At 44.3% G+C, this 25,894-nt stretch overlaps 1 protein-coding gene across 2 annotated transcripts; it reads left to right on the top strand.

The window, feature by feature from the left end:
• On the top strand, window positions 1-25,836 carry LOC148387195 (adenylate cyclase type 1-like). 2 transcript variants are annotated; one of them, XM_088396572.1, is made up of 26 exons: window positions 1-804; window positions 975-1,073; window positions 2,630-4,332; window positions 6,304-6,453; window positions 6,786-6,904; window positions 10,224-10,335; window positions 15,537-15,664; window positions 16,543-16,701; window positions 16,777-16,918; window positions 18,163-18,318; window positions 18,769-18,966; window positions 19,048-19,145; window positions 19,274-19,358; window positions 19,459-19,548; window positions 19,633-19,895; window positions 20,272-20,398; window positions 20,798-20,914; window positions 20,982-21,128; window positions 21,195-21,293; window positions 21,437-21,551; window positions 21,648-21,772; window positions 21,980-22,397; window positions 22,528-22,587; window positions 25,123-25,198; window positions 25,394-25,449; window positions 25,683-25,836. In XM_088396572.1, exons 3-22 carry the CDS (start codon window positions 3,727-3,729, stop codon window positions 22,364-22,366), a joined length of 3,423 nt encoding a protein of 1,140 aa, XP_088252698.1. In that variant the 5' UTR covers window positions 1-804; window positions 975-1,073; window positions 2,630-3,726; the 3' UTR covers window positions 22,367-22,397; window positions 22,528-22,587; window positions 25,123-25,198; window positions 25,394-25,449; window positions 25,683-25,836. The 2 variants fall into 2 exon arrangements, with proteins under 2 accessions (XP_088252698.1, XP_088252697.1); XM_088396571.1 differs by having other exon boundaries at window positions 2-804; window positions 2,630-2,782; window positions 3,708-4,332; window positions 21,980-22,587.
• Window positions 25,837-25,894: the final 58 nt, after the last annotated feature.

The following is a 25,894-nucleotide window of genomic DNA, read 5'->3' as shown; positions in this document are numbered from 1 at the left end:
TAACAACAACACTGAAAGGGAGACGGGTGTGGAATCCTATGAACACTCCCACAAAGTGCAATCTACTCGCAGTGTCGTCTTGCTAACCTTTCCCTGAACTGTGCATGTGTGTGTTGGTGCACGTGTGCTTACACAACTCAGCTGCCATAACAAATCCTTAATAGTTAATCCACCCCATCCATTCTCTTATTATTTTAAGACCTTTGCATAGAAATCTTTTGTTTTGTGACACAAACGATTAGCTGTGTTATTCTGTGAGGTTGTGTTTGCTGTTTTTGATGTCCAAACAGTGGTGTGTATCCGTGGCCCACCCCATCGCCTCCCACGCCATGCTGGTAGGGAGGGAGTTGTTGTTTGAGCGTGGCGAAGATGGGGGGGGGGGAGGGGCCCAGGTGCAGGCTAATCTGTTCTCGCTCGCCACTAATTAGGATCCAGGCTAGCGGCCACTTTCTTCCATTATCGATCACTGGCCAGAGAAGTATTTGTCTCCCGTATGGAACACAATCACAAGCCCTTCAGAGGCCTGTTTATCGGAGCTTGTTTATGTCGGTTGGAATTCCGTATTTTCTACGTGAATGATGATGTCATCCACGTGCAAGCATATTTCCTGCAGGACTTATATGCGAGCGTGGGACGGCATTCCATCTTGTTTGGCCAGTGCCGTACAAGCGACCGGCGTGACCTTGCCTTGCCGCCCGTGAGCTGTCAAGTAGTCTATCAAAAGATGAATTACGTCTGAATCGCAGCTTTGGCAGGTAATGCAGGTTGAGGTCGCACAGAACCACGCCGGCCGGGAGCAGAAGGGTAAGATGTGGATCTTTTTCCTTCCCTGACTTTCTTTCTTCTTCTGTAATTGTATTTTTGTTTACAGATCTGACAAATGGAGTCGTTCGGTTTCATGCTTAAAGGTGACCTATGCTTATTTTCACAATTTAAATAATACCCATCCATGTTTGTGACAATATTCCTCCAAGGATCAAGCACACTTTATACCCTCGAGTTCTTGACTTGCTGAAATGAGTCTGTTGAAAAGGGTGAAGATGGACGTTGGGCTCCATGCTGCTTGGCCAATGGTGAGCAAGGATTCCGTTCATTCATTTGTGCATTTCATGTGGTTGCATTTAAATGTAGCCAGCCCCCCTACTGTACTTTTGTCAGCATATTACGAGCAGGTACGTGTGTGTAAACCCGCACGGGCTCACTGCACCTTCTCAAGCAGTAGCGGCGAGTTAAGTGGCAACTTCCTTCCTAGCACATTTTAATTAAGAATGACTCCAGCTCATTCGCAGTGTGCCGACGTTTCCTCTCAGGGGTCTTTTTCTGGCGGCTGTTTCATTTGCTGGTGTCGAGTCAAAGTGTCTGCAATTTTCAGGGCACGGGACGCTTGGGCGTGGACACACACACACGCTCGCACACGCACACTGGTCTCTCCTGGACCATATTGATTAGGATCAGCTGCTTCCAGAGTCCAATCATGTCGGTTTGAATTAAGGCCTACACACACATTTCGTGACTGAGGAAAATAACAAGGCAATGCTTTCTAAATGGGAGACCGGCAGGAGGAGATGCGAGTGTCTCCTTGCCCTTGGTTTGGCCCTTGGAGGCTTCAAACTCCCACGGCATCCCCCTCTCGTCTTTTGCACTCAGGGAGGGGGGGTGAGGAGGTGTGTGAACGTGCACTTAAATCCGAAGCCAGTCAAAGTGCACCGAATAACACATTTTGATATCATTCACGGGCTCCACCCCCCCCAAACATGCTCACATTCACATTGGCGCATCGGGCTCCACCTGTCAATCAAACACACACATGCACAAACGTAAATGTCATCTGTCCAACGCACTATGGCGTTTGCATCAAAGACAACGTGGGATGTCTTTTGAAATGGAAAAAAAAGAACGGTCATTAGTGAGATTTGTTTTGGATGGGGGGGTGGCACTCCTCCCGCACAACGGGAATATTGAAACGCCAATGAGGCGATGATGACATAAAAATCAATGCATGATTAATCACGCAGCGGTCAAGCGGCTAAAAATAACAAAGCGTTTTTGTTGCATTTCCATATCACCTTGGTGGCGGCTGACAACAGTGTCCCTGTCAAAACCGCACCATTAGCATAGCGCTAAAAGCCTTGTCAAATGCTAGCGTCAAGTGTGTGCTCACCATGTTGGCCCTGAAGCAAAATAGATCTGTCGTTTTATATAAAAGTAGTGCTTTGCCACTTGATGTTTTTCCAGCTACTATTCCCGATTTATTTGGTCAAGCTGCCCATGTCCAAGTGACTAAAAGGCATTCAAGGGTCACATTCATAATGTCCTTTTTTAAAGTGGAGTATATAACAGATTCTTTTAAAGCACACATTAACAAAACAAATTGTTTGCTAATTTGAATTAGAAAAAAAATATTTACAATTAAGTTCATTTGAGCCTCACTTTAAACAGACATATTATGGCTGACCAAAATGTTTTTATTCCAAGTAAAGGTTCTGCTTGGAGAAAACCATCTGAAAGGTGTGACTAATTTTCACTTTGACATTGCAGACTATTTTTAGATGTTTTTTTTTTTTTTTTTCTGGAACTGCTTTTTCACTCCTGTCTGTTTCTCTTTTCTGTGTTCCCATCGGTACTGCAGAGTTGGACCCGTGTGAGTGGAGGAGAATGAAATAGAGGGGGGGCAACAGAAGGCACAAGTGTCCTTGGAACCGGGCTGGACTTGTGCACGGAGCATCCATCTGTCAACTTTGTTGCTCCCTCAGTCTGTGCCTGCCTGGTGACTAATCTTGTGGTAATGAATGAAACAAGAGCCCATGATTCTGGTGCTGCCAAGGCAGAAATGATCTCGTTCCATACACGGATAAATAGCCCTCAAACGTGCTGCTCTTAACCTGACACTTGAGAACATATTTATAGTTTTTATATTTAATCACCATTTTGTTCATGTTTTGGACTTTTTATTCCAACTCCTCTAAGGTCAGCAAATGCCAATTTATCATGGGGGATTTGTTCCAGAGTAGTTTTTGCCTATTATTCCCATTATAATCACTCAAGGGTTTCATTGATTTTTATTTGTCGTGAATTTTTTTTTTATCCTTTGTGCAAAAAGTCATTTACTACAGATGACACTTTTACAGTAAATATACTCAGCCCGTGATGTTCAGTATAAAGCTTGATCCCTTCGAATGTAATGTAAATTGTCAGTCAAATTGAAAAAAAAAGATTAATAATATTATTGAAAATTCAATCATAATTGATGAAGAATCAGTATTACTAGCCAAACTAAAGGTCCCCGGATTATGTTTGCTTGGTGACTCTTTGGTCCCACGACTTTTCTTTACCCACTTATGTTCATGCATGATGGATGCGAGCAGGAAACGATCATGTTGAGCAGATGCGACCGTTCTAATCGTGGAAAAAGGCGTGTAGGTGGCAGACAAGGGAGTGAGAGAAAGCTAGGGACGCTGCGTGGACAGTCCCATTATTATCATCTTGAGACTTATCGTCGGCCTCGCACTGCGCACGCGTGATCCCAGCTGAGCCTGAGCTCCGCCAAGAGCCGCTAAGTTGCGAGGGGACGTCGCTCCGTCTTCTTTTTTTCTGTGGTTTGTACATTTGTCTCGGTGTAAAGAGATGACGCTGCTCCTAGTGCCTTGTTGTGGGTAAAGTGCGCTCTGCCACCCCCACCCCCCCTCCCTCCCTCCCAAAAAATCAAGCTGACTACATCTTCAGTTTATGAATGGCCCCGACATGGAGGAAGCGCCGTTTGAGAAAGTCCGAAGCCGGCGGAAGAGGAGTCCGTGTCCGCCGGGCTTCCCGGTGAGCAGCATCGCCTGCGAGGACGAGTTCGACTGCAAGGAGCTGGAGTCTCTGTTCCAAAACTACAACCTGAAGCTGGAGCAGACGTCCACGCTCAAGGCGCTCGCTGTGCTCATCGTCATGTCGTCGGCGCTGGCCGGCGGGGAGCTCCTGGGCGGCCCCGGCCACCTCACCATCTCCAAGGGCTCGCACCCGGTGCACTGCGTCGTCTTCACGTCGCTCTTCATCGTCACCAACGTCAAGTACCTGCAGGTGACCCAGTTGCAGCAGATCGTCAACCTCAGCCTGCTCTTCGGCTTCACCTTCGCCTTCCTCTGCTGTCCCTTCTCGCTGGGCGCCGCGGGCTCCGAGATACACACGTCGCCCGACCAGGGCGTGTGGCAGCTTGTCCTGGTCACTTTCGTCGCCTACGCGCTGCTTCCCGTCCGGACCCTGCTGGCCGTACTCTTCGGGCTCATGGTGTCCGTGTCGCACCTCATTGTGACCGCAACCTCCGTCAGGACGCAGAAACTCTGGAGGACGGTGAGTAGCGACACGCACGCGCACAAACACACGTACACGTGTATCCATCCATGAATGTTCGCACAAACACGCATGTACTCTCAAAACATGCGCATCCGCAAACATGAACACTCACGCGCATGTGATCACAGTGTGAATCTCACATCCGCCTGTAATCTCACGCAGATGCATTCACGTACACGTGTGTTTGTATATACACGTGCACATATTTGATGTGAGTTGAGGGTTTTTTTATATTAATCATCACTTGCAAGTGGCAAGGGAATGAGGTGCGTGCCACAGCTCGGGCTGACTGGAGGCGAAAGCCCCGTCAGGCGTTTGTGACATGGAGGGTTTATCCCCTTGTGGATCACGGCCACTGTAGGCAACCCCCCCCCCCTCCTTGTTATTACAAAATAGTCATAAAGTGGCAATTGCAATTTCAGAGCGAGTGGGGTTGGTGCAGGTGAGATCCGTGTATTCGGGGGTCATGCCACGGGGCTCATCTCCAAGCTTAATGGATTAGCTTCCCCTCGCTATCTATCTGCAGCCAACACTGTCCTTCACACGGCAGCCGAGGCGTCTCGTCAGCCGTACCGACGGGGAGGTGGAGAAACAATCTCCTCAGCAAATACGCTGTCATCGGCTGGGCGCGTGATGAACTGATCAAATCTCAATTTGAAGTGAAGTGCGCATAGCATCCGGTTGGCCCAGGCAGCTTTATCTGATGTGACTGCTTTGCTCACTCCAAATTTGAGTCAAAAGGCTAAGCCACCAAAAAGCCAAGATGTTTTTGTTTTGTAGAAAACAAAATGCCGTGTGGCGTTTAGACTTGCCCTACTTCTGTCGCCCCACTCCCCCATTTCCAGCCTCCTCCGAGGCCGATTCAGATCCCCTGGGGTAACAGTCACACGGTTTCTCCCGCCCCATCACGCTTATTTGTATTCCTCACCAGCAGCGAGGGTCTGCTGAAGTTCACTCTTTATGTCAAAGCCCTTCCTCCCCCTTGGCTTGTCGTTTAGCTGTATTTTTGCAGGAAGGAAGAGACTGCACCCAAAGTGTATTTTGTGCTCTCTGCTAAATGAGCTGCAGGGAGCTGTCCTTAGTACTGAAGTTGCATGCGAGTCCTCTGCTCGGTGTCCTTCGCTGTCAGAAAAATGGTTACAGTGGGTGTTCCTCAAAATGCATGATCTCTATTAATGTTGGATTGTCTTAAACTCATTCACGCAATCAAAATAAAACAGCTTCTTCTTCTCACTACTACCACACGGTAAAAAAAAAAGCTCATATGTCGGGATAGGCGGATGGATTTAGTCATTTGTTCATGTTGTCTTTCTTTAGACTGTAAATGACTCAAGGAGTGAATCAACAGCACCCCTGCTGGCAACATGCAAGAAGTGCAACCTGTTTCACCTCCATTGCTCCAACACATGAAAAATCAACCTTCAATTGTGGTTGCTCGTAATGATGCCCATTAAAACCGATGCGCATTACAAATAAAACACCACCGATTTTTTTTTTCCCTCACTCATAATTCCTCCGCAGAATGTGCTCATAAAAACGTCACAGATTTCGTCCTTGTGGACGGCTGTGATGTAGATGCACCAGCTTCAGTTGTTGAACTTTCAGGGCTTGCTGCAAAAGCGAGTCCGCATACTTTGTGGAGAAATACGTCCATATTTATTATGAGACAAATCATTGCATTGTGAATAAATTTATCGTTATAGGGAAGATTATTGTCAAATGACCTGGAAATATGCTTTGGGATAAATTCCTTTTACTTCATGAAAACTCGGGTATCAGCGATGATGGTTGAAGCAGTTCATGCGTTTCTATAAAAATAGACTTGACACATTCATCACGCATGCTCCTTTTCCATACCTCAAATTGATGGTAGTCACATTTCAAAGACAAAGCACAAAAAAAAAATAATCTATTTGCTGTCATTTTCAAACAAAGTGAAGTAACATTTATTCAGTTTTGTTTGGTTAGTTGGTGGCCAACACGGTGCTGTTCACCAGCGTCAACCTGTCGGGCCTGTTTGTCCGCATCTTGACGGAGCGAGCGCAGAGGAAGGCCTTCCTGCAGGCGCGCAACTGCATCGAAGAGCGACTTCGCATGGAGGACGAAAACGAAAAACAGGTACGGGCCACAAAAAAAAGCAATACAGTCAAACGTAATAGAAAAGAAAATACACAACTACAATAAACAGTATATGAAGAAATGGATGCAGCGGAACCTCCTGAGCCCTTTTGTAACTTGCAATGTTGCTCAGTCAAAGTAATGTTTCCCATTGAAATGAATAGAAATGCAATTAATCTGTTCCAGCCCCAAACCTGTTATACTTACCTTTTTTGTTTTGAAACCAGCGTGTGCTTAAAAATAAATATACTGAAATACATAAATAACAGTTTGCATTTCTATTAACTCTCATACTGTAATCCTGACTTTTTTTTTGTTTGTCTTGCATCCAGGAGCGCCTCCTCATGAGTTTGTTGCCCAGGAACGTCGCCATGGAGATGAAGGAGGACTTCCTGAAGCCGCCAGAAAGGATCTTTCACAAGATCTACATTCAGCGCCACGACAACGTCAGGTAAAGTACCCGCTCGGCTCATCAGACCCGTCTAGGTCCTCCGAGGAAATCCACCGCAGTAGACACGTTGAACACTCGCCACGGGACATTTCTGCCTGGCAGCATTAAAAGTGTCTCAGTGCATTTAAAGATTTGTCGTTTTGGATCATTAAACACAAGCCAACCCACGTCCACTGACATAAAAGATCCAATTAGGGACTTGCTAGGAATCGGATAATGGGCCACCAGTGAGCAACTTCAGGGTCATGGAGGCTTGGCAGCACCCCGGAGGGAAAAAAAAAAAAGGGCTTGTGAGCTTTTGGGAAAAGAGAAACCGAAATGACGCTTGCGCCCATTTCTGCGGTAGTCAATTGAGCAAATGATGTTTCATTGGAAGGGAGTCTCCTAATGATTATTGTCTTAGGAAGTGAGAAACGTCTTACTGTATATGACCCACTTTGCACGATAATGAAAAAACTAACCAAATAAATGAAACATAAAAAGGAGACAAAAATATAAATCCAATTCAAGCTCGCTCCATTAACCTGTAACGCAGGCATGTACCTCATGGCGTGTCGAGTACCTTTAACTTTTGCCCCCAGATCATTTTTTCATGAGGGTAGAGCAACCTGAGTTCCTTTCTTGAGTGCTCTCGCTGCTGTCAGAGCGGCGAGAAAGTTTGCCTCACCTCGGCATTGCGACACGACAAGGGAAGCATTTCAATGGAGACGACGAGGTTCTCGTTGCGTAACGCCGTGTGTGACTGTCTAAATATGGATCCCATTTCAAAAGCCTTCCCTCTGATTGTTTTTGTTATTGTGCCTCGAAACACACACACACACACACACACACACACACACGCGCACATTGGACGCAGGACAGGATTTATGTCATTCAGGTGGACTTTAATTACCAGCTCAGTTTTTCTCTGAGCGTTTCTTTATTATGCTCGGCCAAGGTGGAGGTGGACACTGTTTGGATCTGATTAGAGTCCGAGCGGGCGGATATTGTTGTGATCAGCTGCTAAAAAAAAAAGAGAAAAATGTGATTAAACTCCCGCAAAGAAAACGGCTGCCTTCCAACAAGATTTGGAATATAAAATACCATTATGTTTGTTTGTTTATTTATTTATTTATTTATTTATTTATTTATTTATTTATTTATTTATTTATTTATTTATTTATTTATTTATTTATTTATTTATTTATTTTCACAATTTGAGGAACCTCCCATTTGCATTGCTTTTCCAAACCATGTCCATTTTGAAGCTAAACACTAACAGAAGATTTAAGAAAAAAATCATGGCTGTTTTCTAAATATGTAAAATTACTGTTTTGAAGTGATTCCCAGCACCACAGGGTGAGATCATCAAAAATGCAAATACAAAATGTCACTTGGGAATATTTTTCAGTAGAGTAGAATGCTGAACAAACATTTATGACTCTGTTTTATAGTATGAGCATTACTGGGGTCAGTGGTTTAATAGTCCCTTTTATTTAAAAAATAAAATACAGGACATATAAAACAGTTTTTGTCATCTTTGCTAACATGTACCTCATTTGAATAAATTAAACAATTAAAAGTCTCAATGAAAGCATATTTTTACCCCTTTAGAAGTGTTCACCTTTCAAGACCGACTATTTATTTCATATAAATTAATTTTCTCAGCTATTCAATCCACTCCCATACATAAAGTAGATTGTCAACTTAATAAAAAAAATAGAGAGCATAAAATTCTGCTTCCTACTTATGAAAATAACTCTTTTTAAAGCGATGTATTTTCCATGATATGTCTCTTAAATCATTTCAGTTGTGGCCTAAAAAAATGGCTCAAAGCAAATGATTTCTTCACCCAAATGTTGGTTCCCACAACCAGCCTGGCAGATCACAAGTTCACACGAGTGCTAAATGCAGTTTTTACACCTCCGTGCTCCACACGGGTTTTAAATATCTTTAAAATTATGCAGGCGCGAAATGTGCGAGAATATAAAAAAACTAACAACAATAAACTAGGAAAGTTTCATCAGAGTGTCTTCGACAAACTTTCTTACCCAATAATCGCTCAGGATAATTTTTTCAAGACACCTGATAATCGGGCCCTTGATAATCAGTACAGTATGTGTGTACCCAGCTAAAATAATTTCCCTTAACTTGATGTAAGACAGTCGGCCCAACTGTTTCCCAAGCAGATTGGCAGAAAAATCACACCCAAAAAAAAAAAAAACACACCCCAAGATAATTGCTCGGAATAATCTTTGACATCTGATGATCGGGCCTTTGTCGACTCGGATTGCAAGGGAGGGAAAATGCTCACATTTGTCTGTCTAAGTACTGATTAAATGGTTTCTCGCTGCTGGAAAGAACTCGAAGGAAATATTCACTTCAGAACGAACTAAATGAGAAGGGAAAAAAAAAAAGAAGAGAGAATTGGCTGGGAGCGTTAAGTGGGCCCCGCAACAGGATCTATTGTGTTATCTTGTGGAATTAGATAACGGGACATGTGTTGTGTAGGCTGCCTATTCAAAATCAATTTGGGTTTTCTCCAGTTCTTTGCTCTATTATTGGCCGCTGTATGTGCCCACAATGCAAGTTGAGTGTCGCATTAGGCCCACTGTTTGCAGATTTGCACTAATGCAACATTCAGCGTTCTAAATATTTGGCTGTCACAGATGGCGACCAATTCAAGTGTTGGCACAAATGAATCCGGCGGCTCGGCGTGGCAAAGACGTCGCTTCGTCTCTGAAGGGTTGAAGTCAAGTTAGGATAGGGATAGAAAATAAAAAAAAATAATAATAAATAAATTATAATATAATAATAGATGATAAAAAATATACCCTGTGACATTTTTCATGACATTTTCTGATTCAAGAACGCCGCAAAACTGCTGATCAGCGAACCAAGTTGAAGTGCAAAATCAGAATGACTACAAAATTCCGTAGCTGCGTAAAAGCGGCCTGTGTTGTGGAAACGGCGCCAACAAGGTCCCGACGGCATAATATCCCTGAATGACTCCTCCAACAGAAAACGTCTTCACCTTGATCCCCGTGAGAATGCTCTGCCTTCTATTTTCAGTCGCTGTGCTTTGACTCCGCCGCCAGTCAAAATGGGGCAGACTCTCTCTCTCTCTCTCTCTCTCGCCCGCTCCCTTTTTAATCTTTCTTTGCCTGCTGCTGGCTACTAATTGCCATCTTTGATTGGTCCGCTGTCGAAAAATCCAACGTTGCTGTTCAAACTGACCTCCTAAATGTCATTTAAAGAGCTCCCTCGCTGCTAATCTGATCCAGCTCCATTATCATGACAATAACAAGCCATTTCTCTTTTTTTTTTTTGCCCACCTCAGTATCCTGTTTGCAGACATCGTTGGCTTCACCAGCTTGGCCTCCCAGTGCACCGCTCAGGAACTGGTTAAACTCCTGAACGAGCTTTTTGGAAAGTTTGACGAGCTCGCTACGGTGAGTCTGTTTTGCATCGCCGCTATTGCTGAAATTGTGCATTTTGCATATTTGAACAATTGCTTTGCTCTAAATCCAGTTACTGTTCTATGGTTATCATCACTTTTCCTCTATGCATCTGTTGTGACCCCTGATAGGAAAAGGCTTCCCTTGTGTGTGTGTGTGTGTGTGTGTGTGTGTGTGTGTGTGTGTGTGTGTGTGTGTGTGTGTGTGTGTGTGTGTGTGTGTGTGTGTGTGTGTGTGTAGCATGACTTGAATGGTCTTGGCTGTCAACTCGGCGCAGTGTCACAGTGAATACTGGAAGACCTTATGATGTGTAATGTGATTACCGAGTGCTTCATTTGAGGAAGACTCTAATCTAGTCCAGACTCGCCCTGGGCTGAATTTTTCCTCTACACTGCATGGCTGTGCAAAACGACCGGAGGAGGAAGTTGCAATGGCAGCTCCGCCCCTTTGTAAATAGTTCACTGGAAATTTACATTTACGCCACTTGCCAACACCCCGCAGGAAATCCGGAGCCCTGATTCTAATCACAGGACTCACAACTGTGAGGCACATGTGTTAACCACTATCGCACAGTACCACTTTCCTAAATCAATGATTCTCAGAGAGCTCCCTCTAGTGGTACGCAAAAGAGCTAAAAAACTTTCGTTCTATTAGTAAGAAACAGCCCAAGGCAAACAAAAGTAGTTTACACATTTGATTTCAATTTTGGGTCAGCCAGCTTTATCCGGGTTCATGTTTCTAGACTTGTTTACATTTAAAGTCAGTTGAATAGACGGGTTGAAACTTGTCATCCGATGTCAGAGCCAGACCTCGACCCGAAGCCTTCCCTCATGCTGATCCGCTCGGGCAGGAAGTGGCGAGTAGCGGTGACTCATCATGGCGGTAGTCAGCGGGCGCTCTTCTCCTCTCATTGAATATTTTTTTTTTCTTCTTGCAATGAGCGGGTGATAGTACATGGCCACTGGGCGTCATCTCGTAATAACATTCCAGCACCATCCCCACACCACCTGTCCACTCTCTGGACCAGTCAAGCTGCTTGGGCTCCATGCCACGAACATAGAGTCCTCCTAAGGAGCACTTCACAATGCACACCAGTCTCTCGGATGTTCATCATCTCTAATTTCGAACGACAATATCGCTTTGGGATGAAGACAAAAATTGCGAGCAAAAGTATTTAGCAAGTGGGTTTCACTCTTCTAAGATTCCAGGTTTGAATCTTCGCTCTGGACTTTTGCGATAGAGTTTCCGGTTACTTGTACGACATTACACTTTAAATAAAAACATTTTATTTAATTTTTTAATGAATTTATTTATTTATTTATTTATTTATTTATTTATTTATTTATTTATTTATTTATTTATGTATAACATATATACTAAAGATATGTTAAATATTATAATATATATAAATTAATAAAAAATATAAAAATTAAATTATATAAATATATTTATATATAAAAAAAATACTAAAAAACAAACTGGTAACATTGGCAATATTACAGCTTTCTTCCCCAATTTCAATTATTTGTCTGATTACACTCACATGTTGTGAAACAAACATGTTTCAGTTGAAACCTTTGACGAGGTCTTCATCCATAAAAATTGGGTTTCCAGGAATCCCGCTCACACTGACAAGTGTCGGCAGTTTGATTGCCACCGCCCACTGGAACGGAAGCTGAGAATAATTATAACTCTTCAGCGTCGTCGCCAGAATCCGCTGACTACCGCTGAGACGGAAGATTAGCGACGTTAACACCTCTAGGAAGCTTTGGGACCTTAGCACTCCCCAAAAAAAAAACACTCATGGTTGTTAACAAAATTCAGCCAAGACAATAAATCTCAAGTAGTGCTACGGTGCATCGGATGGATGACGTGTTCAGAGATGGTGGTTGATTTCCAAGCGTGCAAATTGACACGCCAACTGCTCGCCTCACTCGATAAACACTTCCTCTCCTTGGCTGAGTCTTCGGCAGGCTGTCCAGCACACAAAATAACAGCTGAGAGTGCCACTGGCAAAAATGGCTGGGAAATTTAAAAATCAAATTCTGTCAAATCATGACGGACAGAAAAAAAAAAAGGCAATCTTATTGAAACATTCCATTTATTTCCACAGACATTATTTTTGCTAAGCGTTAGCATTTTTATTTGGGATATCCAGATTGTTCCCTTCAAATTAATTTTTTTTGCATATGGCCATTTTGGTCTCGGGCCTCGTCATTCCGGTGTGTCTTTTTCTCTCCTGTTACAACACCTCCGTGCATCACAGCTTCCAGACTCCTCCGCTTCTTGTTTCGCAGCTTCTTGATTGACACGCAGCAGCCTAGTTCCCTCAACGGCGCGTCTATTATGCCCCGTGGTTCTCTCGGCGCTCCGTCTCACGCTTCCATTTTTAGATGTAGCCATCGACTGCCTTTTTGCTCTTCACCTTCGGAATTTCCCACGGTTGTTGGTCTTTTTTCCACAGTGCGTGCTGTTTCACAACGAGACAAACTAAAATAGCAGCAAAAAAAACAATATCAAGCAGGTGTAAACATTTGTGCCCCTGCAATTGAGACCGTCACCGGCGTGGCGGCACCACTTTTCTGTCAACACCTTAAATCTGACGTGTAAACACAAGCCAACTGCCCTGATGGCTTTGCCTCCCGAGCAGATGCGAGGATCACCGTTAAGTCCCACCGTTCCCCTCAGTTTCATGGGCTTTGGTTGCCATGGTGACTAGAGATGGCACAAGGGGGGGGGGGGGTGACAAAGCGTGTGAACTATCAAGTGCTTGCGACACACTAAAAGCTTTTTCAGATTGTATTTTCACTTGTGGAGGCAGCACTTCTTCATTAAGATGCTGATCCGTGCATGTGGCGCATGAAGCTGAGCCTTTTCCATCAAATGCAAATATCCATCACGACAACCTTAGCAAACCGGTTATCAGATGCTAATGCTGTTAGCTAATGCTGTTCTGCAGTAGCTCTGCAGCTCTGCTTACCTTTTGGTTTCAACATGATTCTGCTTTTTTGACTATTTCTTGGAAATGTCTGATATTATATCAGCCGAGCTCCCAGGTCATGAACAGATAAAATTACTTGTCATAGCTATAACCATTTTGGTGTGCATTTCCAAATATCATTTCATTTTAAAGGCATTCTATTCCTTTTTCTATCCTCTATAAATTGTTCATCCATATCAATTTAAATGTATGCGCAATCTCATAGAAATGATTGCACGAGAGTCACCGTTGCTTCGCAAATGGAATTTCCAGTTGTGTTAATGCATAGCGAACAAATTTATCCGGCTGAAGGCCATACTGGCTTTAATCACATTCAGAAAATTGACATGGAAGTCAAACGACAGCGACGGTTAAAGGCACAGTTTCGCCCTCTGGCGCTTTGGGGCCTAAACTTGGAGGATGTGAGGATTTCTAACAAATAACAACATATCCTCGGTGACTCATAGCGCTGCTGCTGTCATCTGCTCGTTTGTGTGTGTCCGCTTTATTTTACAGCTTGTTTGCCTCTTGCTTTTGTGTCATCCTCTTTGTTGGGGCGCAATGAAGTGTGTGTGCTCATTTGCAACAATATGCATAATGCATATCAGGTTGCATGTGTGCGAGGCTACACACCTGTGGAAATGCTCTATTATGAATCCGGCCATTATTTCTATCGATTGTTGTGTCGTCTTGACGACTTTCTTCTCTCGATTTAAAGCGGCTGTCCTTGCGTCACGTGCTGTGCGGTAATCTCGCTCGGGTTCTCAATCAGCTCCTAAAGCCACAGTGCAGATTAGCAAAGGAAAAGTACAGAGTGGCAGACTTTAAGCACCGGGGCTTTCCCCCCGCTCGCCGAAGCCTTGCCTCGTTGCCATCGCGCCATCTGTTACTGATCACCTGACCCGAGACAGTCTAAATGGACCCGGCTGGCTCAGTGTCAACACAAGAGAGCCTATTTGAAAGATGCTGAAGTGTAGCTTCGGTTGCTTTAACGTTGATGTACCGTGTACGAGCTAATGATGAAGAACATCCTGAGACGTTAATTTGCAACAATAAATGATTCAAAAATCCTTTGGCCTAGGAATTATGTAACAGTGATTTTAATTTACATAATAACTGCCACTGCTTTGAGCTTCTAGCAAGGCTGGGCAGAGAGTCAGCACCACTTTCAAATGACTCCACTGTCCCCAACGCCAATCATATCATGTTATGCTAGTGAGAAAAAATAGGGCCGATTCGTTTCGAAAAACACTATTTTTATTTTGGTAAACAATGAGCAACATTTTTGATTTGAATAAGTGTTTTGGTTTTATCCTATTCATCGATTAATTGAAAAAGTATTTGACAGATTAATGGATTACTAAAACAACACTGGTTATTTTTTTTTCAAATCAAAAGATGCTTGTAAACTTTTCAAGATTTTTTTGTACTTTTCTGTCTTTGTTTTTTTTATATAGCATATCAGGTTTCCGTAGTAGTAATAATAATAATCCATCATTTATGTAATAATATTTGTGATAATATATACAATACATAAGATAGTTCATATTTATGAATTAATCAGTTTCATCAACAAGTGTATTTTTTTTTTTAATGAAACGTAAAAACTATAAGTTACAACTAATGCTTGACCGGAGGTGATATTTCTTCTTTCCTAACTTTTGTGTGTTTAGTCTTTGTGAGCATCCCTGAAATCAGCCAAACTTGCAAACATGGGACACGAGTGTCACGTTAAAAATAGCGCGTCCGTCCGCCTGGCCGCGCTTGGGGCCCGGCCGGCCAGCCGCCAACGTGCATAATTACGAGTCTTTGTTGCTGTCCGCATGCACGGCCGGTGATCCCATTAGCTCCATGGAGACAATGAAGGGGTTGCGAGCGAGCGACGGCCGGCGTCAACAGTAACCCGCTTCCCCTGCCTCCATCGCACGCTTCCATCATAATGGCGCTTTGTATTCACCCGCCTTCTGTTTTCTTGCTTAGCCGTAAAGGGACGGAGTCTTCGCTTTGAGTAAAATACATTTATACGTCGGAACCAAAGATGCACTGCTCATTTGCATAATTCCACCCCGCTGCCTTGCTGCATTGCTGTGATGTATGCCCAAATGTTCCCCGAGCTTATTTGACCTCACTGGCATTCATCATGCATGATTGTACACTATATCTACGCTACCATCATCCCGTTGACAGTGTGTATTTGTCATGTGTGTGTTGCTAGGAGAACCACTGTCGTCGGATCAAGATCCTGGGGGATTGCTACTATTGCGTGTCTGGCCTGACGCAGCCCAAGACGGACCATGCCCACTGCTGCGTGGAGATGGGACTGGACATGATTGACACCATAACGTGAGTGAGCTGATGATTTTATTTATTCTTTATCTTCGTTTGGCTGGAGGATAGCCCAGCTGACTTCAGGCGAGAAACTGCCAGCCAATCACAACGGGCACTTATAGACAGTCTGAATCCACACTTCGATTTCCCACCTAAGGACAGTTTTCAAAGTCCGGTTTCTTACTTTTTTCTTTGTCAAGATAATCTGTTCACCTCCTAGGTGTATGTACTTTCTCATTTGATACGCTCCATATTGAAGGAGAGAAAAAGATCATTTCTAATTTGATACGTTCATGGCTTGATTTCAGTCTGGCTGTGAAGATTGTGACATGGATTAGAGTTGCTGTCTTCTTCTTTGGTCTCATCTTTTTTGGAATTGGAGAGCAAATTATAGTACATTTGAAGAAAAATCATCCTTGTCCAGGTCTGGAAAAGTTCTTTGATAGTCTTAATTGGAAGAGGGGGGAAAAACTGCATTGTTGATGTTAAATCTCAATCTCAATCGTTTTTGTTTGCCAAGTTTGAGCATTGAGTGGACATATTTGCTGCAGGTGTGCTTTACTTTCCATCCATCCATCCATTTTCTATAGTGCTTATATTCATTAGCGTCGCGGATTAGCTGGCGCCGATCCCAGGTGACTTTGGGCAGGGGAAGCAAGGTAACCCCTGTAGTGCCCCACTTGCTACACCTATAGAAAGGACAATTTTCAAGTCTTCAATAAACCCTCATCACATTGAGGACATCCTACAAATATCGGACTCACCTTTTTTCATGATACCTCATCCATAACTAATTTTACCTTCGTTTATTTTGTGTGTAATTCCATTGTCGTCCACTAGAGTAGTGTGTGCATTTCAGTATCTGTTAAAGGTGTTTCCGCCTTCACTCTCAGGTCAGTGGCAGAGGCCACGGAAGTCAACCTGAACATGCGTGTGGGCCTGCACACGGGCAGGGTGCTGTGCGGAGTGCTGGGCCTCAGGAAGTGGCAGTACGACGTGTGGTCCAACGACGTCACTCTCGCCAACGTGATGGAGGCCGGGGGACTGCCCGGGTCAGTACTTGCCCAGTGCCTGAAAAAATATATTCATGTGCATGATTGTATTTGTTTTTTTGTTGCGTTCCACAGGAAGGTCCACATCACCAGATCCACACTAGAGTGCCTGAACGGAGACTACGAGGTGGAGCCGGGAAACGGTCACGAGCGCAACGCCTTCCTCCAAAAACACCAGATTGAAACTTTCTTTATCGTGCCATCTCACCGACGCAAGGTAACGCCAGCTGCTGTTGATGACGACGTACTGCGGCACTTTGGGTTCTCTTCTTTATGAGGCCGTGGCCCCGAGTGAACCCTTAATACCTTCAAGGGTGTACTGTGCAGAGATTATCCACATGGAAAGTCAGACGAGGCTCGATTGAAGGAGGAGGCTTATCTCCTGGTTGCTTCTCTTGCTCTCAAATCTCGCAGGAGGTGAATGAGGGGGGGGGGGGCGCACCCTGAGTGTAGTATAAAGCATCAAGCGTGATCTAATGGAGCTCTCACACATTTGATGTGCAGATGATGGTCACTTCCAGCCTGTAATGGATTCAACTAGCAGGGGGGGTGAAAAAAACGCCTGTGGCGTCTTTTATCACAGATTTGCAGAGTTGAGCTTTGAGCATGCATACAGATGCACGCGTGCGGAAAACACGTCAGCAAGCAGCGCTCTTCTCACATGTTGCGCTTCCCAAATTGTGCTATCGCTGCAAGTCTCGTGTGAAATATGTTCAAGTTGATATCATGTGGCATGTTGGACTATATGAAAGTGAGTTCAAAACTTCATTGGACAAAAGTAGTGCTTTGCTGCCATCTTGTGGAATCAAGGTCCAAAAAAATATTTGGAAGTTGAGGAGTTGAATTTCGACAAAATGAGTGCTTTGCTGCTATGTTTTACGATTTTACTTCCAAAGAGGCACGTCGGACTGTATGAAAGTGAGTTAAAAACTTCATTAGACAAAAGTAGTGCTTTGCTGCCATCTTGTGGCATCTCGGTACAAAAAAATATTTGGAGGTTGAGGAGTCGCATTTCGACAAAATGAGTGCTTTGCTGCCATCTTTTACCATTTTACTTCCGAAGAACTATGCTGAAGTGCTTTGTTGCCATTTTCCGGCATCTACCAATGTCCAAGTGAGTTGAGGAACTTCATTTCAACAAAAATTGCAGTCTTCTGGTTTCTTCTGTTTGCTAAATTACGTTTCTGCTCTATGGTATTTTCGGACAACTACACAATCTGCTTTTGATCACACCATATTACATTGGAACCTTGCACGGAGCTCAATAACGGAGCTCAGATCTGTTCAAACTAATAATATGACCTTGAGGGATTGACCCACATTGTATCTGTGGTTAAGGTCCTAATGCTGCTAATAATGACTACATGACACACACACACACACACACGTGCACCTTCCATTATACATCTATTCCAATACGCTGACTTTTGCAAATCCTCCTCGCCTCGCCGTCTCACGCAGATATTCCCAGGATTGATTCTGTCGGATATCAAGCCGGCCAAAAAGATGAAGTTCAAGACCGTGTGCTACTTGCTGGTGCAGCTCATGCACTGCAGAAAGATGTTCAAGGCCGAGATCCCTTTCTCCAATGTCATGAACTGCGAGGACGGCGATAAGGTAAGCACTCCCGCTCGGCGAGTCTTTTTCTCATTCCAAATATTCCCCAAATGTAACATTTTCTTTACTCAAATGTTGCCCTTGAGCATAAAGGTCAACCCATCCGTCCGTCCCATGAACAAATGAAAAAATATATACCAACGCGCTGAGATTTGCGTGAACTACTTTCTGTGAGTAGCGACAAGAAAAAAGCAAAAAACGGAGGCCATGTGGTTCTGCTCCAGTGCTGGCAATTTTGCACCTCCCCTCAGTGTGGCTGCCAAAGACACTTAGTCTCAGCAGGGTGCATCCACTAATGAAGTTAAATGTGACTGCAGCAGCTCCATTTGAAAGTATAATCGGCGGCCCTCTCGCTCGTATTGTTGATGCTCCTTCAGCGGTGTTTCCATTCCAACATGATAACGCTCGCTCTGACCTCTTGCTGACCCCCCGCCCCACACACACACACAGCGGAGAGCCATGAGGACGGCACCGCAGAAACTGCGAAACCGGCCCAACGCCAACCAGGCCAACGTGGTCCAGAGCAGCCCCAGAACCCGGGTCAACCGTTACATCGGGCGGCTGATCGAGGCCCGGCAGACCGAGTCGGACACGGCCGACCTCAACTTCCTCACGCTTATGTACAAGTGCTCGCAACGTGAGCAGAGGGTGAGCTACGCTAATTGACTCCTTTGGGACAGTTGTAACGATCAATACTGACCACTCTGCTCCTTTTTTGGGACTGAAAAGTACCACCAGGTTCCGGATGAGTATTTCACCAGCGCTGTGGTTTTGTCGCTGATCCTCGCTGCCTTGTGTGGCCTTGTCTATCTTCTCATCATACCGCAGTACGTCAAATCACGACTCAGCATTATTTGATGACTTGTTTATAATCTTTTTCTTTCTTTCTTTCTTTCTTTCTTTCTTTCTTTCTTTCTTTCTTTCTTTCTTTCTTTCTTTCTTTCTTTCTTTCCAGTGGCATAGTGGTTCTGGTGCTGCTTGTCCTCTGCATCTGTTTCCTGGTAGCATGTATCATGTATCTTCATATTACCAGCATACAGGTGTGTGCCGCCCGGGCCTTTCTGATACGTACGGACATTTGTGGATTAGCACAGATTTTTAAAATTGTTTTAACCTGACCTACATCATTTGCTGAATCAGTGTTTTCCAGGGTGCCTGACCATTCAGATCCGCACTGCTCTCTGCATTCTCATAGTGCTCTTAATCTATGCTGTGGCCCAGGCCTGCGTGGTAAGTAAGTTTCGTTTAGCACGGCGGATCTTGTTCACCGCGTTCTGAAATGCACACACGTGCTTTTGTTTGCCTTTGGTACAGGTGGGCTGCATGCCCCGGCTGTGGGGTCCCGCCAACACCAACAGCTCCATCGTCATCATCGACGAGGACGGCGGCGCCAACCGTACCATGGCCGAGCTGCCGTGCGAGGGCGCCCGCTACGCCTTCCTGTCGTGCGCGTTGGGCACGCTCACGCTGGCGCTCTTCCTGCGTGTCTCCTGGCTGCCTAAGATGGCGCTGATGCTCCTGCTGGGGGTGCTCTACGTCACCGTGCTGGAGCTCAGCGGTTTTCGCAAGACCGCCGGGTGGGTGAGGCCCCCGGCCGGGCTCAGCGGGGCAATCGCGCGAATGAGATGCTCGTTTGCTTCTTTTGATTTTCCGCCATTGCCTCAAAAGGAGGCTACGCGTGTTTCATTTGGAACGTTTCTCTGATCCAGTGAGGGGAAACAGGAGTTAGGGGAGCCTACATATGCACTGATGTACAACACGCGTGTGCGTATGTCACGCTAGTCCTACTTTCAGGCAATTAGACAAGTAAACACTGCAACCGAATCCACATTGTTGTATAACTTAGCACGTGTTTGCTGTCGACTGCGTGGGGGATCGCCTCAAGCCTCCCGTGTAGTTTTTCCTGGGTGGTCCGGCCCCGGCGCTGACTTTGTGTCTTGGTCTCTTCCACAGTGGGGGGTCCTTCCACATGCGGGGCTACGAGCCCATCCTGTCTCTGTTGCTCTTCGTCAGTGCCCTGGCCCTCCACTCCAGGCAGCTTGACCTCAAACTGCGCTTGGACTTCCTTTGGGCAGTGCAGGTCAGCCAGCATGTCTTCATCACAACACAATCATGTGCTACACTAAAATAATGTATTGTACATTTATAATATTGATGTAGTTAGAAGCGGCCGAGTTTCTGTTCCGTTTGTTTTGGCTCTATTTCATGACGAAAAAGACTTATTTTGCATAGTAAGAGGCTTGGCAATGTGACCAGCCAGTTGAAATGGGAATCCATAAATGTGAGGGGTTTTACCGACCCCTGCTGGTGAAAATGTGAAGGAATAATTTGAGTTAGCTTCATACATCATGTCACGTCTTTATACTTTTTGGCAGTTAGTCTGAAGGATTTGCATCCATTTTCACAAACTCACAAATATCACAAATTTCAACCAAGCATTACTCACTTAGCTAACATTGTTTGCATGTTTGGTTGACAGGCAGAGGAGGAAAGGGACGGCATGGAAAAAGTCAAACTGGACAACAGGCGGATCCTGTTCAATCTGTTGCCAGCACACGTTGCACAACATTTCCTGCTGTCCAACCCCAGGAACATGGTGAGCACAGCTCAGAAACACAAGCTGGTAGACCAGTGGCGTCACAATTGCATTTTTCTTCTTCTAGGATCTTTACTACCAGTCCTACGCACAAGTCGGCGTCCTGTTTGCCTCTATCCCAAACTTCAACGACTTCTACATCGAGTTGGACGGCAACAACATGGGAGTGGAGTGCTTGAGACTGCTCAACGAGATCATTGCAGACTTTGATGAGGTTCGGCTGTTTTATGATCAACTGATGCTTGATGTGGATCTTAAACTGGAATGTGCCTTAATCCAGCTCATGGACAAAGAGTGCTACAGAGATATTGAGAAGATCAAGACCATCGGGAGCACATACATGGCAGCCGTGGGCCTCGTCCCCACCGTTGGAACCAAGGTGAGACACTGCGGGATGGTTGTACTTAAAAAACGATGGAGCGATAAATTCGTATTCTTGATCCTCTACGAAGAATGACTTGATACGACTGCTCTCGGCAAACAGTCGCACACCCAAATGACATCTTTTGTTTGCTTCTGTAGGCTAAGAAGTCCATTTACGACCACCTGAGTACAATAGCGGACTACGCCATTGAGATGTTTGACGTGTTGGATGAAATCAACTATCAGTCTTACAATGAGTTTGTCTTGAGAGTGGGTACGTCTGCTCCCCCCCCAACAACAACCGCCAATCAAAATATAAAATGTTGTTTGTGACTTATCTGGTTTGCTCAATGCGCCGTGCCGGTTGCAGGGATCAATGTTGGTCCAGTGGTGGCAGGGGTCATCGGGGCACGGCGACCCCAGTATGACATTTGGGGGAATACGGTCAACGTGGCCAGTCGCATGGACAGCACGGGAGTACCGGGGAAGATTCAGGTGACAAATTCAGAATATATTTAAAGAATTCATTGAAAACCAACGCCAAATACTAATATGAATATTATTTATTGACAAATCTGACATTTTTAGCTAGCTAGCTATTTTTTTTTTAAGCCAAGATGTATTTTTAGATACTTTTATTTTATTAAGGTTTTCTCAATTTGGTTTCATTCCTCCCATTGACGAGAATCACTTTGACCCCAGGTGACGGAGGAGGTCTACCGCCTGCTGAACTCGGACTACGACTTGGTGTGCCGCGGCAAAGTGAGCGTGAAGGGCAAAGGCGAGATGCTGACGTACTTCCTGGAGGGCAAGGTGCAGGGCGTGGGCACGGCCACCATCTCGTCGGTGGTACGCTCGGCCAGCCTGGCACGCCGCATCCACTCCTGCGGCAAGACCAGCGTGCCCGCCACCCTGGGCAGCGTCTCCTCGGTCGCCGCCTCCCCCAACAACCGGTCCGCGTGCCTGCCCTCCTCCTGCGTGCCTGCGGTGGGTGAAGTGGAGGAAGAGGAGGCCGAGGAAATAGATGTGACACAGATTGAAATTGAAGCAGTGGCCACCGTGGCCACCGTGGCCGATGCTGCGGTGTAGACACAAACACAAGTGTGTGACCTCAGTGAAGGTAAGAAGAAACGAGAGATGGAGGCCTTGAGGAGACCGGCCTGCATGTTTCCTGCAGGTGCAACGCTCATTTAGGAAATGAGTCCAGACAATCATACTCGCTGGATTTTTTTTCTTTTTCCTTTTTTTAGGGGATTTCAGCTGCTTGCCACTCTTTGGACACACTCAGACAAACCATCCATTCTTTGCAGGTAAAATCTCTGCTGAGGGGATATTCTACAGTATGTGCATTTATTTATTTATAAAGGATTTTCTTATTGCTTTTGCACTGTCCTTCTAATGATGCCAAGGATGCATTGTATTATTTACAGCAGTCACTCAGTGTTTCTAAGCATGCGTGAGTGTGTAGGGTGGTGTGTGTGGTGGTATGACACAGCACAATGACATTTTTGGCTATTACCGCTGCATGACCTTTGACAAGTTGACAGCCATAGCCATGAATATTATTGCCCCCTTAAAGTAAACCAAAGTCATGAGATTTTCAAGATGGCACCCACTCCGTTGGCACACTTTTCAACACCATCCGATAAGCTAAATGTGTCTTTTTTTTTGTTTTTTTGTTTTTTGGGATGCAGTAAAGACATTGTGAGCAACAAAACTTGCATAATTGGTGCAAACACAAGCAACACGGCTAGGGAATGCGAAGCCAGCGGGCCATTGTGGCCAGATGTGTGCAATTCTAAAAAAGACATTCAGCCTGCGAAAAATAAGAGTTTTAGGTTGTTCTAAAAGAAAAAAAGGAGTTCCCTAAACCTGACTCGTGGTATTACATAAGACGGTATTAAAGCACACAAGCAGTCGATCAACCACTGGTGCATTTAGCCCACATTCCTCTTATAGCCATACAGTGGACCCCCCCTCAGTATTTCTTTACAATCCATCAAAGTTTTGCTAAAAGCAGGTCTAAGTTGTGGCGCGAATGCTGTAACGCAATTTTGGTGCGCTAAATTTAAAGGGAATGAGAGAAGCCGCTTCCATTGGCTGGGAAGCAGGTTGGCCGTGTTCACTCCCACAACGGCGCTACATCTTATTTCTATTTGTTTGTCTGCAAAAATACCAAAAGAAAGAAAACTTAACTCACAAGTCAGAGTGATGTTTGACGATGTTTAAAATGCAATTTGTGTTTAGGGATTCCGTTATGCGGCGAGGGTCAATTATTGGCGGAAAATCGTTATTTGAGGTGTGTGGTGGTCCGCTGTACGCCATACGGTTGTATCTTTAGCATTTAACTGCACCTGTGTACATACAATATGTCATGTTTCTGCCTTATTCCATGTCAAGCTTGATCGTCTTTGCAACCTGCCTTTTTACACAAATTCACTTTGATATACAGGCTATACTCTTTTATGTTTTTCTTTGTAAATATCCAAACGCCTGTAAGCGACATTACAACTTGTACAGTGTAAAGATGGTTTATTGAATATTTTGTAATAAAGATAATATTGGTGTAAAAAATGAGGACATGTCATAGTCATAGTGACTCCTCAGAAGTAAACTATGAACTTACAGGGGGAAAAAAAGTTTGTTGTTTTAACGTGGTGTTCAAGTACACACACGCACCATGTGAAGCAAAGAGGGGGAATTTGAGGTAAATGACAGTTCACAAACAAGCCACCCCTCCTCTTTCCATTAGCCAATGTAAATGCTTGCTGGCATGTACGCAACATTTCAATACTTTTTCATCAGTAGAACATTAAAATTAATCACGTAACTGTATAATGATCACACTGACATGTTGCTTCAAGCTCTCTTTACTTCTGAACCTCGTGAGCACATTACATACAATGCTTCATACTATAAAGCTAGCTGAAATTTTAAATAAAGCGGATGGAATTTAACCTCTCACGACCCCCGTATTGTCCAATAAAAATTGCGGGTTTTTTTTTTGTCCGACCTGGTGTCACCCTTCTGTACACCGAAGGGCAGCTGGGATTGGCTGATATGACGCAACTGTGGATTTCAGCGGTAGAAAACAGATGGAATGGATTGCAAACTTGGTTGTATTTTATATTTTGAAAGCTAATCTAACATTTTGATTTCAGTAGGTCTATTTTTTACTTTGATAATATAACAAAATGATTTATGACTTCAATTGGGTAAAGAAATGTCAAATTTGTCCGCGAGCCAGACACCTTCACCAAAAGAGCCATATCTGGCTCGCGAGCCATAGTTTCCCGACCCCTGCTTTATAGAAATCTCTAAGCATGCTGGGAATAGTAGTCCTAACTACGTTTAAATGCAATGTCAAAAATATCTTCTTGTGCCAACACAACATTGGGTGCAAATTTAGATGATCAGTATATATTGACCTATTTTTAAACATTTAAATATAAACTAATTTACTATACCTTTTATTAGGCTACCTCACGGATAAATAAGATTGGCTTTTTATTGGCTTTTTAATTTAGACCCCACCCACTTGCCGGAATTTCGCACGTAACATGAATTCGGTAATCCGTTAATTTGTCCGTTGCTGCTCTTATGTGAAGCACCAAACGCCCACCATGGACTTTCAACAGAGACGTGTGAGTTTTTACAACTTATTTGTCAACGTGCGTTTGTTGAGCGAAATCACGCATTTTAAATGATTGCAAGTAATCACAAAAAATTGATTGGTTGATTATAGTGGATGTATATCTTCGCTCGTCGTTTTGGAGCAAAAACAAAAACGGCCAGTTATCCTCAATTGTAGTATTAATTTTCCCAACAATTTACAATCAACACAGGATGGAAATCTCTCTGACATCTTGGAGGAATCTGAGACGACACTTGAAGAGTCTCCAGCAGCAGAACATCAAGCGGGTGAGAAATATGAGCGCTTTTCTCCTGATGTTCCGCTGAACGTTCGCAGGCCTGGAAGATCCTGCAGCGCTTTGCTTACACGGCAACTCGATCAGCCGCAATTACCCTCAAAAAAGAGACTAGCGGACGAGGGGAGCGCAAGCGGAAACATATTCGATGATCTTTACTCATGGGAACCATCCTTTTGGTTGGTAGAGAAAGAGCAGCGTCAAATGAGGACAAAGAAGAGTCGCAAAAGGAAGTCATCCACGGTAAAAACATGGATTATCTTTTTTGACGAAACTGCAATGCAAATGGAATTAATGAAAGTAGAATTAATCACTTGTCAAGTGGTTGCTCTGAATATTTTTTTAAGTAGACTGCACAGCTAGCAATGGTTCAAGTCTTAATATATTTGTAAGAATAGGAAGAATTTAATCAATTTTCTAGCTGGAATTTATTTGCTTTTTGTGTGCTAACAATTATCTCAATATACCTTTTGCAGTACGAGCCGTATCCCCAGTGGCTGGTGAACGTGATGATGAACATAGAGGAAGCGAGAAACCATCAGCTGGTGATTGAGTGAACGCCAACCACGTGCAAGTGTTGATTTTTTTTTTTTTGCTTCCCCCCTTCATAAAAATGCCAAAGACGTGCAAGTGTTGAGTTTTTTTTTCAACCCCCTCTTCATTAAAAAAACTAATCACTACTTTAAAC

This window comes from Syngnathus floridae, chromosome 14, assembly GCF_059516105.1.
Source record: "Syngnathus floridae isolate MCC-2025c chromosome 14, RoL_Sflo_1.0, whole genome shotgun sequence".
NCBI lineage: Eukaryota > Metazoa > Chordata > Actinopteri > Syngnathiformes > Syngnathidae > Syngnathus > Syngnathus floridae.
This window is presented reverse-complemented; position numbering and strand designations above follow the sequence as displayed.